Source organism: Cibotium barometz, chromosome 9 (assembly GCF_041138505.1).
Source record: "Cibotium barometz isolate CiBa-2024 chromosome 9, ASM4113850v1, whole genome shotgun sequence".
In the NCBI taxonomy this organism is placed as follows: domain Eukaryota; kingdom Viridiplantae; phylum Streptophyta; class Polypodiopsida; order Cyatheales; family Cibotiaceae; genus Cibotium; species Cibotium barometz.
The window spans coordinates 47,322,389-47,338,253 of NC_141054.1; the positions used below are offsets into that span (position 1 = coordinate 47,322,389).

At 40.2% G+C, this 15,865-nt stretch overlaps 1 protein-coding gene across 1 annotated transcript; it reads right to left on the reverse strand.

Moving 5' to 3' along the window:
• Nucleotides 1-3,121: 3,121 nt before the first annotated feature.
• Nucleotides 3,122-4,082, reverse strand: LOC147635640 (uncharacterized). The gene is made up of 2 exons (XM_086802221.1): nt 3,537-4,082; nt 3,122-3,297 (listed from the first exon to the last, which is right to left on the reverse strand). The coding sequence occupies exons 1-2, from the start codon at nt 3,898-3,900 to the stop codon at nt 3,257-3,259; spliced, it is 405 nt and encodes a 134-aa protein (XP_086658347.1). The 5' UTR covers nt 3,901-4,082; the 3' UTR covers nt 3,122-3,256.
• Between the last annotated feature and the right edge of the window lie 11,783 nt (nt 4,083-15,865).

A 15,865-nucleotide genomic window follows, 5' to 3' on the forward strand; every position in this document is an offset into this window, starting at 1 on the left:
TTGAAACTTCAAAACGGCTACTTTATTCGAATTTGAATTTTGGGGAAAAAATGGAATTTAAAATCTAGCGGATAAAACCATATCATGTAACATATCTATGGAAAGCTCTTGATGCGTAGATCACGGATCTGTAATCTCCGCTCAAATCGGAGCTTGTATGTAGAAGTTATGGAGGTCCGAAAATTGTAAAATTGCCCCCTCCCCTTTTTGGGGGAAAAAGTGCACCCTTTGACCACTCTTACACCTCTCTTACAAACCATTGGTTTTTGCTTACATGGCGGGCTCCTATTTGTCAAAAAGTTAAACGTTTCCATAACCTCATGGCAAATTAAAGGGCCCAAAAAGACTCCATTGAGTTCCTAATGCAATGACCATATTGCTTCTGCACAAGTTCTTTGAACTCTTTGAACTTACCCAAGGCTTCACTCTTCTCTTTCAAAAAATAGATCCATATCCTGCTAAAATCATCAGTAAATGTGATATAATACCTACTCCCATTTATTGATTGGGTTTGCGTGGAACCCCATATATCACTCTGCACAACCTCAAGTGGTCTTCTACTCATTTGACTATCCCTAGGAAATGGCAACCTTGCTTGTTTCCCAAATTGGCATGCATCACAAACATGTGTACTCCCATCATATTTGAATTTGGGTAGACCACTGACAATGACTTTTGTTTGCATAGATTTTAGCTTTTTAATGTTTACATGACCAATCCTTTTGTGCCAAATATCAATGTTTGGCACTACCCCATAACTATGAGAAAACATGGCTGACTACAATTCTAGAATGCTTGCATCTAGCTTGAACAATCTTCCTTCTTTTTGATCTTTAGCAATCAATTTACAGCCATGCTTGAGATCCTCTCAATAAAGAAGCCATGTTCATTAAATCTCACTTGCAATCCTTGTTCAACCATTTTTCTCACACTGATGCAAAGAGCTTTGTAAATGATGGCACATAGAACACCTCAAACATAGTTTTCACCCTGCCATCATGCATCTCGAATGGCACACTAAAAACATGTGTAATAGAATACTGAGTATAATCACATGTAGCAACATAACCTTGATTTTGTGTTGGCATCATATTATCAAACCACTCTCCATGACAAGTCATGTGGTTTGATGCTCTTAAATCCATGTACCACATGTCATCACTCTCTTTGCAAGATGTGATAATAACCATCACATGCTTCATGGTAAACAAATGATCTATGTGTCCTTCATTGTTAGATGATACATAATTTCCATACTGTGCTCCACCATTGTGAGATCCCTGTTCCCACCGCGCAATGGATTCGGGGTACTAGCAGCGGAAGTAGCACTTCTTGCGCGGGGCAGACTCCCACACTCAGGGCCTCTTCCACGGATATCCGGACAAGAGACTAATCCGTCTGTTTGTCCAAAACCGAACCCGAAAAAAACTTCCTTTATCCGGAAAGCATGAGCGATTCCACCAGGATAACTTTTTACTCTAATGTAGTCAAGACCATTACTGATCAAACTGATCCGACTGCACCTGTAAAGGTACTCGGTCAGATCAAGGAAGAAACTTGCACTTGGATCATTGGGATCAATGCTTTTTTCCCCATCAAGAGGCATAGTCATTGATTCCTATCCATAGAACAATTACTATCCGGGATTTACTTCATTTTGTTGAAATGTAGAGAGAAAGAGACGAGACAAGAGACACATCATGTACGCTCCCAAAGACTGATTCATATTGAGGACAAGATACATATATATAGGTGAGACCGAGTTAGGTAGAGTGAGCCATATATAGAGCTCCAACACCCCCACTCAAACAAGGGTCTCTAGCTATGGATGAAAAAACCCTTGGGGAGTACAAGGGAAAAACCCAAGCCCCTATACAAATGTGAAAATATGAACCAGAAGTAATGATGTGAAAGTGCATTGTGCATCTATGTACAAATATACAAAAGGACCAAGAGGTCATAGTGTGCAATTGTGAAATGTGCAAAGTGCATGGTGTCTAGAAGATTACAACGATATATGTACAAAGCTACCATAAGAGTAAAGAGCCTAATCTAGAAAGAGTGTGCCCGAGGCAACTCCAAGCTCTGAGCGCAAGAGAATGAAGCGTGACTCATTGAGACCTTTGGTAAGAATATCTGCAATCATCTAGTCACTTGGACAATGTTCAATCATGATAGTGCCTTTGCGTACTTCGTATCGAACATAATGGTAATGCACAGCAATATGTTTTGACTTGTTATGTTGGACATAGTCTTTCGCAAGACTAATAGCACTCTGATTATCACACCGCAAGGGTGTACTAGAAAGAGGAGAATGGCCAATATCTGTCAACACTTGTCGAAGCCAAATGAGTTCACGAGCTGCAAGCGATGCCACAACATATTCAGATTCGGTTGTAGAAACTGCAACACAAAATGTTGTTTCTTGCTGGTCCAAGAAATAAGACAACCATTAATGAAGAAACAATTGCCACTCGTAGATCGCATAGATAAATGTGAGCTGGCCCAATCTGCATCTGTGTAACCCAAAAGAGAAAGAGATGGAATGGAGTCGGATGTAAATTGTCGTTGATAAACCAAACCATAATCTGCAGTGCCTTTCAAGTATTTCAACACGCGCTTTGCTGAAGACCAATGCTTAAGAGAAGGACATGCAAGATGTTGCCCGAGATAGTTAGCAATAAACAAAATGTCAGGATGAGTGTTCAAACCAACAACTCGAAGACATCCAACCAAATTAGCATATTGTTGATTTGTAACAAGCTGGCCACCACCATCAGAAGTGTTTTCCATGGAACTCACAAGACAAGGAGTAGTTGCTGAATGTGCAGATTCCAAACCAAACTTCTAAATAGTATCTTCAATAAACTTTGACTGTCAAAGTAATAAAATACCTTTGCTGCGATCCCTTTGAATCTGAATGCCAAGACACAAGTGAAGCTCTCCAAGATCCACCATATCAAATGTCGAAGATAACAACTGCTTATTTTGGTGTAAAAATCCCAAATCATTGGAAACAAGGATTGTATCATCCACATAAAGGGCAAGGATTACAAAACTACCATTTTGGTACTTGGTAAATAAGTTGGGGTCAGAAGAGCAAGAGAGAAAGCCATGGGAGGTAAGAAAAAGATCAAACTTGATGTACCAGGCCCGTGAAGCTTGTTTAAGACCATATAAGGCCCTATGAAGACGAGCAACAAGATCTTCCTTACCTGCAATAACAAATCCTTCTGGCTGCTCCATGTAAATTTCTTCATTCAAATCTCCATTCAAGAAAGCTGTGCGCACGTCCATCTGATGAATTTCTAAGTGGAATTGAACAGCAAATGCCAATAAAACCCGAATACTAGTAATGCGAACAACTGGTGAAAAGGTTTCATGATAATCAATGCCAGCAACTTGAGAATAACCTTTGGCAACTAAACGTGCCTTGAATTTGTCAAAGGATCCATCTGCTTTAAATTTTGTCTTATATACCCATTTACACTTAATGGCAGTACGGCCAGGAGGCAGCTCAATGAGTATCCATGTACCTTTAGAGATAAGAGAATCGTACTCTGCTTCCATAGCCTCTTGCCATTGATCCTTTTGTGGAGAACATATAGCATCACTGTACGTGGTAGGATCTTCAGAAGTAGAGAAAACATCAGCATCAAAATCTTCATCATAAACATGACAAGAACCATGCTCAAAATCAATAGGCAGATCAATAAAAATGTCAACATCATCAATGACAGCATTCGGAATCAATGGTTGTGAAGAGGAAAGTTGCTCTTTAGATGGTTGTGAAGAGGAAAGTTGCTCTATAGAAGAAGATTCATCATCACACAAGAATGGAAAAGCTTGAAGCAAAGATTTAGTATCATCAGAATCATCCATGGACCATGTACCGCCCATAAGCTGTTCATTGAAAATAGCATCACGATTCACAAGCACTTTCTTGGAGGACGGGTCATAGAATTTGTAGCCTTTGGAAGTGTTAGAATACCCAATAAAAATAACTTTAAGCCCAGGAGCATCAAGCTTTGCTCGTGTTTCTTTAGGAACATGAATATAAGCAATACATCCAAAGGTTCGAAAATGAGATACAAAAGGAATTTCACCTGTCCATGCTGTGATGGGTATCTTACCAGAAGGAGCAGTAGTAGGAAGATGATTCTGAACAAAGACTACTGTCAAGAGAGCTTCACTCCAGAAAACACGAGATAACCCAGAATGAATCAGCATACATCGTATAGCATTGATAATAGTGCGATTCTTACGTTTAGCAACACCGTTCTGTTGAGGTGAATATGGAATAGTATGTTCATGATGAATACCATGGTCCGTACAATAACTCTCAAACTCACGAGACAGATATTCTCCACCATTATCGCTGCGAAGTTTCTTGAGGCGACAACCAGTTTGAAGTTCGGCAGCCTTGTGAAATTGCTTAAAAACAGATAACACCTCAGATTTTTGTCGAAGCAAGAAAACAACTGTAAATGTAATGAAATAACGATGTTGTGTTCTCGATGGAGGCAAAGGTCCACAAATGTCGGTATGAACAAGATCCAATAAATCATGAGAATGAACTGAATTCGAGAGAGGAAAGGGTTTACGATTGTGTTTGCCAAGAGCACAAAACTCACAGATTCCCATATGAGGATGAGCTTTAAGATCCATGCCACGTACAAGACCATGACGATGAAGATCAAGAAGCTTTGAGAAATCAGCATGAACAAAGCGATGATGCCATATCTTGCAATCATGATCACCTGGAGCAGTGACAACATTTGCTACAGCATCATTGAGAGAGAGCTCAAACAAATTACCATTACGAGAAGCAGTTGCAATAATCTGTCCATCTTTCTCAATGCGGCATTTGGTGTGGTCGAATCCAACAAACAAACCAAGATCAACAAGTCTTGCAACTGAAAGAAGATTACGTTGAAGTTCTGGGACATGTAAAACCCCTCGTAAAACTCAAGTTGAAGAAGATAAGGTGCCAAGATATAAATCTCCAATGCCCTTGAGTTGACAAGTTGTATCATCAGCAAGATAAACAACACGCTTAACAGGTAAAGAATGATAGTTATGTAGCCACTTAGATTCATATGTCATATTTTCTGTAGCACCAGAATCAATAATGAAAAGTGAACCATCACGTACATGAAGTATTCTGTCTGGGGGAACTAAACATAAAACACAACTTGTTTCAGGCACATCATTATCATGATGCTCGGCTGCATATGCTCGATTTTGATCTACATCAAATCGACGCTTAAAGCACATGGAAGAGGGATGATCAGATTTTCCACAATAATCACAAGAAGAAGAATCTCTAGATAAACGTGGTTGTTTTGTGGTAATGTTGTGTTCTTCATCATATTGACGTGCCCAACAGTCATCTTCAGTATGACCATTTCTATTGCAGTAAGAACAATGCTTGTTAGGAAATTTGAGACGAGAGAAACTACCACCACGACGACCACCTCTGCGGTTTCCTCGTTGAAAAGGACGCTTTCGCACATACAAGGCCCGTTCCAACTGTTGGGACTCAGGCTCCTCTTGTTGTGAAAACATAGCTGCATCATGACCAATGCTACGTCGTTGTTGACGTTGAGAATACTCAATCAAAGATATGCAAGTTTGGTCAAAATCAAGACTGTCCTTGTTAGATAGAATGGTAACAATGTTGTCATAATATGGATCCTTTATCGTATCAAGAAGAATTGTAATAAGTTGCTTTCGTGGAACAGGATCACCCGCAGCAGCAGCAAGTTGATTAATAATAGATTTGAAAGAATCAATATGCCCCGTCATAGCAGTACCAACTTCATACTGTAACTTTGAAAGCAAACCTCTCAAATAAAGTGTTTCTGTATAACAGACTTTTTCTGAAAATTTGCTATAAGATACTCCCATACGTCATGGGAAGTAGGAAAGTCATACACATCAAGCATGAGAGAATCACTAAGAGCAGAAAGAATGTACCGACGAGCTGCTTTATCACGCCTCTGCCAATCCATATAAGCAAGATGCCATGCATCAAAAACAGGGCCTTCTGTGATAAGAACGTTGTCAGAATCCAGAATAGTAGGCTGAGACGGACATAGAGAATCGCCAATAACAACATTTGAAAGCTCATCGCCTTCAAGAATTAATAGCATCTTTGCTTTCCAACCCGAAAACCCTTGGCCTTGAAAAGAAGGAATAGAACGTTGGCCAGAAGGAAAACCGTTGACGAGAACAGTCATAGCCATATCTATCTGCGAGAAGACGTATAAGATAAAATCACAAAATCTGCACACCATAGACAAGGACGACCGCAAGAGATAAGAGACGTCAATAAGAAAAGAGTCCTCAAAATAGCGAGACGTGGGACACAAGATTCATTGATAGACGCTTGATGAAAAAGCTAGATTGGTCATTTTGCTAAAAATAGCAAAATAATAAGAGACGCTTGACGAAAAAGCTAGATTTGGCGGTTTGCTAAAGACGCTTGACGAAGAAGCTAGATTTGGCAGTTTCCTAAAGACGCTTGACGAAGACGAAACCTGTGTGCTCACACAAAGAACCTGTTTGCTTATTCAAAGAACCTGTTTTGCTGTTACAGATGCAGTTTGCCTGAACTGTCATAACTTTTGACTCACAACTCCGTTTGACAAACTTTTTTGATAGGTTTTGGTTTTAAGGACGCGATTAAGAAACAACTCTAATTACAACAAGTTAAGCTATAAAATCATGTAGACAACACATAATCAAAGAACAATCTTGTAAGACATGAAATTATAATCATGAATTTAACAAGAAGACACAGATGCTTCCCTTATAGATGCTCTGATACCATGTTGAAATGTAGAGAGAAAGAGACGAGACAAGAGACACATCATGTACGCTCCCAAAGACTGATTCATATTGAGGACAAGATACATATATATAGGTGAGACCGAGTTAGGTAGAGTGAGCCATATATAGAGCTCCAACACATTTATCGTAAAAACAAAAATTGAGTCTCGATTTAAGGATCCATCAGTCCAGCCTAACCCCATCCAGTCCCATGGGTTAGCCAACCTCCCAACCACTGTAGTGATGGGATCCAATTAGGAATTTAGTTAGGTTGTGTCCCGGGTACCAGGGAAAAGAGTTCCCAGGCCCCCTAGCCGGAAGTTCATGCAACATAAAACTAGTCACACCACTTACGCACCCAATATGAAATTACCTTTTTCTCAACATCAACTAGCTTTAAACAATCCTTTAATGAAACCATTTTGTCACTGATGATAATCCTCGAAATCTCTGGTTGAATCCATATTTCCAATCATTCATTCATCGGCGTACTTATGACATCATTGGCAACCAGAACGCTCACCACCTGTTCACTCAGGGGCCTTTTCAATAGTTCCTAACTCATAGTACCCGACAATATTTTCACATATAAAAATCAAGATGGAATTCTCGTTGAAGATCAGCAAGATCAATCAACAGATCCATATAAGAGAGCCATGGACTTATCCGTTGGAGGACCAGCAAGGTCAATCAACCAGATCCATGCCCGGTTTCAGAAAACAACTCTTACTCCTTGTTCCAATATCTTCCACGATGCACGTGTGGGTATCTTTGGCGACCCAGAGCCCGAGCACCGTATGGTCAGCACCCTCTAGGATCCTTCGCAGGTGACCTAGCGCTTCACTCATAGGCCGTTTCCTTGGTCCCTCATCCATCGTACCGGAAGCTCACCATTTAAATCGAAGCGAGACTGGTCAAGACCTCGGTCGACCTTGCTACGCGAGACGTCCTCCATTGACTCTCCGTCAGCAGTTACAACTTTATCAGTTAGGTCTTCATGACCTTAATCCACAAGACGGTCAAAATGCTTCCCCAGCATTCTTGACATAAAACAGTCATTTACAAACAGTCACAAAATACAGTTTCTATATCGAACTCTCGTCTTTCCACATTATCCCTCCTCAATCCACATTACTTAATCCTTTTTCCATTCAATGTGTACTCATTCTCATCCATTTACTCATATCGACGACACATTATTTTCTATACACATTCACATTCATTATTCTACATACACATCCATGCATACATCCATTTTCACATCCTCATTCATACATCCACATCCACATACATAACCATACATCCACATCTCCATGCATATATCCACATCCACATTCACACACACATCCATACATTTACATCTACATGCATACATCCACATCTCCATGCATATATCCACATCCATAATCACATTCACATCCATACATCTACATCTACATGCATACATCCGCATCCACATTTTCATTCACATCCATCATCTACATCTACATGCATACATCCGCATCCACATTCTCATTCACATCCATACATCTACCTCTACATCCACATTCACATTTATACATTCATTTCCGCATTCCCATTCATATAACCACATACGTCTTCACATCTATTCTTTTACATCACATCCATTCTCGCCTTATCACAACCTATATACATCTTATCCCATCACATATATTTCTTACCTCATCCCATACACATCTTATCATATCTTAACTCATCTTATCACATCCTAACTCATCTCATATGCATCTTATCACATCTTATCACATCTCATACACCTCTTATCACATCCTATCACATCTCATATGCATCTTATCACATCTTATCACATCTCATACACCTCTTATTACATCTTATCACATCTCATACACCTCTTATCACATCTCATACACCTCTTATCACATCTTATCACATCTCATACACCTCTTATCACATCCTATCACATCTCATATGCATCTTATCACATCTTATCACATCTCATACACCTCTTATCACATCCTATCACATCTCGTACACCTCTTATCACATCCTATCACATCTCATACACATCTTATCACATCCTATCACATCTCATATGCATCTTATCATATCCTATCATTTCCCATATCTATTTATAGAATACAAGAGAATTCTTATATTTGATATAAGATTTCTTTACGCATCTATTTATGAATAAATTCCGTTTACGGAGACTAACACTTTCAAAATAAAAATCAATCTTTTATGCATCTTCCTATGCATAAATTCATTTTAAACGAGAATGACACTTTGAATTAAAATTCAATCTTTTATGCATCTTCCTATGCATGAATTCAATTTAGATGAGAATGACAAGTTTTTGAATTAAAATCAATCTTTTATGCATCTTCTTATGCATAAATTCAATTATGTTAAAAGTAACACTTTTATAATAAAATAATCATCTTTTATGCATACCTCTATGCATGAAATTCAATTATGCTAAAAGTAACACTTCTACAATAAAATATTCATCTTTTATGCATACCTCTATGCATGAAATTCAATTATGCTAAAAGTAACACTTCTACAATAAAATATTCATCTTTTATGCATACCTCTATGCATGAAATTCAATTATGCTAAAAGTAACACTTTTACAATAAAATATTCATCTTTTACCTCTATGCATGAATTTCAATATGCTAAAAGTAACACTTTTACAATAAAATATATATCTTTTATGCATACTGTGACATGAAAAATTGATATCTTTCATTGTCAATTTTGTGCATATTTTGATGGTTTCTCAATGGTAATAAGATGGAAGCTTGTCCAAGAAGATTGCGGCGCCCACAATGGAATAACAGCGTGGTGATGGGGCGGCTTGGCGGCTACCCCGATAACAGCATTGTGTCGTCAAATATAATGTTTTACTTGATTTAGGGTGCACACATTGTAAATGCCACAAGTATGCTTGATAAATACTTTGGTATGGTAGAGAGGCTAGTGATGTGGAAAATAAAAGTGGGCCTTCATGCTCACATAGATTTTAATTGTATTATTAATATGGTATTCACCATAAGGCTACAAGTTGGGGAGTATGGAAGGCATGTGGAGGAGTGTGTGTAGGTGCATAATTGGGAAAGATTCTTCTAGAATGCCTACATGGAAGAGGAGAATTCCGCCATGTGTAAGTGGGATCTCCACCTACATGCCACTTAGGCTTGGCTATTATCTCATCACACTCTCAAAGTCAAAAAGTCTTCAATTTAATAATCAATAGAAGACTTAGCCTAAGAGGACAATTGATGGTGACATCTACCCTTATGTCACTGAAGGGTTGAAGATTTTTATGTTGTAATTTGTAACAATGGAAGAGAGGGTGATTCTCCACCTATAAAAGGAGCCCTCCTCTCCCTTTCAAATCAAGGAATGAGCCTCCTCAATTGAGCATTTTGTGTCATTGCCATCAAACCCCTATTCAAACACTCTCTTTATATGTGAATGTCTCATTTAGCATTAGCTCCTCATGCTTAACCCAATTTTGGACCTCTTTGATGATTCATGATAAGTGGGATAAGGAGTTATTATCTTGGCGGGCCTGTGACTTCTCAAGGTAGCCCTTGCCTTATGGCCGCCCTCCTTTGGAGGTACCAATGGTTTTAGCGGTAATGAGCATGTGGAAAGACTTTGGGGACCATAGGTAAATCTTTACGATTGTCCGCTGAGCAATGTTAACCCTTACCCTCTAGCTTACATCATGAAGGAGATGAAAGGCAAGAGGCTATGTGAAAATTGAGGTTTCATGCAAAGAGAGGAAAGTGCAGTTTTTGTGGTCCAATATCCAAATTTTAACCGTCATCACTCAGGTATTGATTTCTTAAATTGATCATATGGCTAGGAAGCTCTTCCTATGCTCTTTCCACTCATGTAACTAATTTCTTAATCCCTTACTTCATTGATGATCAGAATTTCTCCCAAAGCTGCTAATTTTTAGGCGAATTTTGGCAGTTTTATAGTCTTGTAGTAAAATGCTCATAACTTTTCGCTCGGTTGTCCGTTTCTGAAAGTTTTTATATGGGCACGAAGCTCTCTTCAAGCTCTATGCACTTATATAATCCTTTTTTGCATAGCCTTTATGGATTTAAAACTGCAATTCTCTGTGTATCTCTGTTTTTATAGAATTTTGGCAGTTTTATAGTCTTGCAGTAAAATACTCATAACTTTTCGCTCGGTTGCCCGTTTTTGAAAGTTTTTATATAGACGCAAAGCTCTCTTCAAGCTCTACGCATCTATATAATCCTCTCTTACACAGCCTATATGGATTTAAAACTGCAATTCTCTGTGTATCTCTGTTTTTATAGCTTTTTGGCCATTCTTTCTTCTTAATCATGATTAATTCCTCCTAATCTCTTATCAAAAGGCAAACCCCATGTGTCTTATCCTCTTGTAAGTGATTGCTATATTCATTTTCTTTAATATGTTCTGTCCAAATCGCCCAATTCGAACGGATGAACCTTACCAATATTCCCCGTATGTTTCCGTTCACATAATCCTGAGTCGGAAGATTTTCTTCCAACAAAGAATCGCCCTCTTGTTTGGAGCTGCAAGACTGGTAGAAATTCTTGCTTCTCCGGAGCCTTTCATCTTTCCCTCCATGAATTATGATCTCACCTTCGATGTGTATATCTTTATCTTAATCTAGGAAGAGAAAGGGACGTGAGGAGGCTGTGAGGTTTCATACAAGTGTGTTTTGATTATGAGAAGTGACCGAAGTCCAAACCCCAACTTCGTGTCACATCTTTTGGTGGAGGCGACGGGCAGGTTTTACTTAGAATTATTCTATTTTAACCTGAAGGTCCCACATGATTAAAGGAAAGTTGTTTTGAAACAAGTAAATTTCCCTTGTTGCTACTCATCTTTTGGTGCAAGATGTTCAACATTCCAGTGTTCCAAGGATCGGAAGGAGAAGACCCGAGGAGTTATCTCCGAGATTTTAACCGAGCATGCCGCTTGACGGGTTGGTCTATGAAAGAGAGGGCAGAAATACTTCCAAATTTCTTGGAGGGTATGGCCTTAACTTGGCATGAGGCTTTGCCAGAGGAGTCCAAGAATGATTGGGAAAGGTTGACCAAAGCAATGAAGGAGAGATTTGGGACAGTGGAGTCGCCAAATGCTTTACTATTGCAATTGGATCAAATTTTTCAAAAGGATGGAGAGTCAGTTTCTGCCTTTTCAGTGAGGTATGAAGCCTTATTCATCAAATATCAACAGCTGCTTTACATGTTGTTGCTTCTTCTTCTTCACCTTCTATGGAAGATTCAAAGAGTTCTTTAGCAATGGAGCACCTTAAGATGAGCAAGTTTATCAGGGCTTTGGATCCCCGCTTACATGGAAAAGTTCTTAGCAAAGATCCCACTAGTTTTAAAGAGGCTCTTCGTATTGCTTTGAAGAAGGAGGCCACTCTTCATATTGAGTCCACATTCCAATCTTCTCCGAGTGTGCCAACCCCACCACGAGTAGAGATAGCCTCAACATCTCAGGTACAAGCTCCATCCTTGGATCATAACATTGCACAACTTATGGCAGAATTTGCTGATTTGAAGTTACACTTAGTCAATGCAAGGCCACCTAGGGTTCCACGAGCTGAGGATAAACCTAGGGATAGAAGTAGTGTCACATGCTATGAATGTCAAGAGAAGGGGCACTATCATACTGAGTGTCCAAGATTGAGGAAAAATTGTTGAGATATCTAGCTCGTCTAGTGAGGCGGTGGCCACTGATGACCCGCCTTGGGGATAGGCCCCACACTTACACCACTGGCATGGTTGGTGAGATCATGGGAGATATGCGGCCAGTGGGATGACAGGCTGTGTGACAGCCATTCTAGAGACTGGCATAGTTATAGCGCCAGCTCATTTAGTCGGGTTCACACTATAGAGAACCCGTGTATGTATTGGTTGAGTACCTTTCATATTGTGTGTACTCTTATTCTTGTATATGGTGTGTTGAGTGTTGTGTAGAGAAGAAGAAGAAGATTTTCAGCCTCTCACCTTGTGTGTTCTCTATTAGGGTTTTGTGAGTGTGTGTGTGTGCTTGCAAGAGCTCAAGCTCTCTTCCCCCCTGCATCTTTTTATGGTATCAGAGCCTGGTTTGTGCTAAGGGCTGAGCTACAAGCAAGAGAACCACAGGAAGCGGTACGAGGGTAAGAGCTGCAACTACTCTTCCCTATTTGTGTTGGTGACTACACCCTTGTCGGGAGCTCTACAGGAGGCACCGGCAAACGGTCTCTGATTGAGAAGCTTTCTTCACGGGAGTAAAGCTATAGGGCAACTATACAGTCCTTCGGACTGGAGTCCTTCGGACTAAGATTTTCGGGCCGAAAACGCGTTTCGGGCGCGTCTGGACCTCCGTTTTTCAGAAAGCAGGCAATTTCGAGCACTGAGGGTAAGTCATCGATTCTCAGTAGAACTCTATTTTAAGTACTGCAGGAAGACAGATTGACTGTGCAGACACTGTGGGTGCTGCAAAGAGGTCTACAGTTGCCATTGGGTGTATGTATGCACATTGAAGTCACTGGTTGTGACATTTGAGAGTCTACAGTACCGCTGTGCAGAAAATACAGCATTTGTGCAGGAAAAACCAGAGTGCAGTTTCTGGTAAAATTATGTGTTTGGCAAGATGTCTAATGATGGCATAACACAGATTGTGGCTGAGAAGCTAGATAAGAATAACTTCCATGCTTGGAGGTTCAGGTTGACAAATTTCCTGATGGGAAAAGGCTATTGGGACTACATAGAAGGTGAGCATGAAGAGGCACCGGAGATACCGGATATAAATCCGACTGCTGCAGATGTGAAAGAGTTTAAAGACTGGAACCAAGGAGCCAGGAAGGTTATATATTGGCTTTCCATTAGTATACAGGACACCATGATTGGGCACATTCAGGATGCCAAGTCCCCCAAGGAGGTGTGGGACACCTTGGTAAAGCTTTATGAAACAAACACCAAGGCACATAAGATACAATTGAAGAATGAACTTCATACTGTGGAGAAAAAGAGCATGTCTGTGAATGACTATGCGCTGAAGATAAAGGGTATTGTGGAATACCTTGCATCTATTGGTGTGTCAGTAGATGATGATGACAAGGTGGAAGTCTGTCTACGTGGTCTCAGGCCACAATACAAGGCGTTCAAGACATCCATTCAGACTCGGGAAAACATTCCCAACTTTACAGATTTGGTGTCTATGCTGATTATCGAAGAGAAGAACTTGGGTGAAGACCAACAGTCTTCACAAAGTAAAAACAGTTCAGAGCAACAGGCCTTCTACACGAGTTCAAGAAGAGGACGAGGTAGAGGAGGCCGTGGACGCGGTCAAGGAGGTGGCCGAACAGGTAATCAGAATTATGGCCAGCAGCAGCAACAACAACAGCAGTCCTAGAATCAACAACAACAACACACAGGTGGAAGAGGCAAATTCATCAGAGGCAGGGGGAGTCAAAGAGGCCTTGGAAATTGGCAAAGGCAATATAATGATGCACGTGAATGCTATTATTGTGGTAAGCTTGGACATGTGCAGTCAGAATGTTATAAGAAGCAGGCTGACATGCAAAATGGGAAAGTGCAGCAAAACAACTATGCATCCTCAAGCAGAAATAATGAGGATAATGAAAGGTTGTTTGTTATGCAGCATGTTGTGAATGCCATGTCTGAAAATGTTGATGCAGCACAAAAAGATAATGTATGGTATGTGGATTCAGGTGCTTCGAACCACATGACGAGTCATGGGGAGTGGTTCAAGGAGATGAAAAACCTGGAAAGACCAGGTTTTGTGGAAACAGGGGATGACACTACTCATCCAATTGCCCACGTTGGAGATGTGCCATTGTCTATGCAGGATGGCAAAGTGAAGTACCTTGCAGATGTACTTCATGTACCAAACATAACAAAGAATCTGGTTTCAGTTGGCCAGATGATTGAGTAGGGTTTGCAGGTTCGGTTTAACCCTGATGGGTGTTATGTTGAAGATTTTAAAGACAAGTGCAGGTTGGTTGCAAAAGGCAACAGAGTGGGAAGAATGTTTACATTGAATGTAGACATGCCTGAAATGAGTGCTGCGATGTTTGCAAATGGTTTAGGAGTTGTTGCAGACACAAACATATGGCATAAAAGAATTGGACATGTAAATGTGCAGAGATTGAAGTCTATGCAAACAAAAGGAATTGTGACAGGGCTGCCAAAATTTAAAGTGGAAGGTATGCAGAAAATATGTGAAGCATGCCAATTTGGGAAGCAAACAAAGCATGTGTTTCCACGTAACAGATATGTGAGCAGAAATGCACTAGATGTTGTGCATTCAGATGTATGGGGTCCTACGAAGACCATATCTATGGGAGGCTGTAGGTACTATGTGACTTTCATTGATGACCACACAAGGAAAGTGTGGGTATATTTCATGAAAGAGAAGAGTGAGGTGTTCACTCACTTTCAGAATTTCAGAGTTTTGGTTGAAAAGCAAACAGGGAAATATGTCAAGTGCCTAAGGTCAGATGGAGAGGGAGAATACTTCTCAAATGAGTTCTCTGAATTTTTGAAGAAGAATGGTATTCGGAGACAGTTTACATGCAGATACACTCCGCAGCAAAATGGAGTTGCTGAGCGGAAAAACAGGCACATTGCGGAGATTGCGTGAGCATTGATGGAAGAGAAGAATATGCCGCATTGCTATTGGGCTGAGGCTATTTCTACAGCAGTATACATCATGAACAGGACTCCAACTGCAGCCATACATGATGTAACTCCAGAGGAGAGGTTTACTGGCAGAAAACCAGATTTGTCTCATCTGAAAGTTTTTGGATGCATTGCATATGTGCATGTGCCAGATGAGCTGAGAACTAAGCTGGATCCGAAAGCTGAAAAATGTGTGTTTATTGGATATTCCCTTGAGCAAAAGGGATACAGGTGTTATAACCCTGCTACACGTGAGTTGAGGGTAAGCAGGGATGTTGTCTTTGATGAGATGAGTAGCTGGTATGCTGCTAAAAAAGAAGCTATTGGGGCTGATGTGA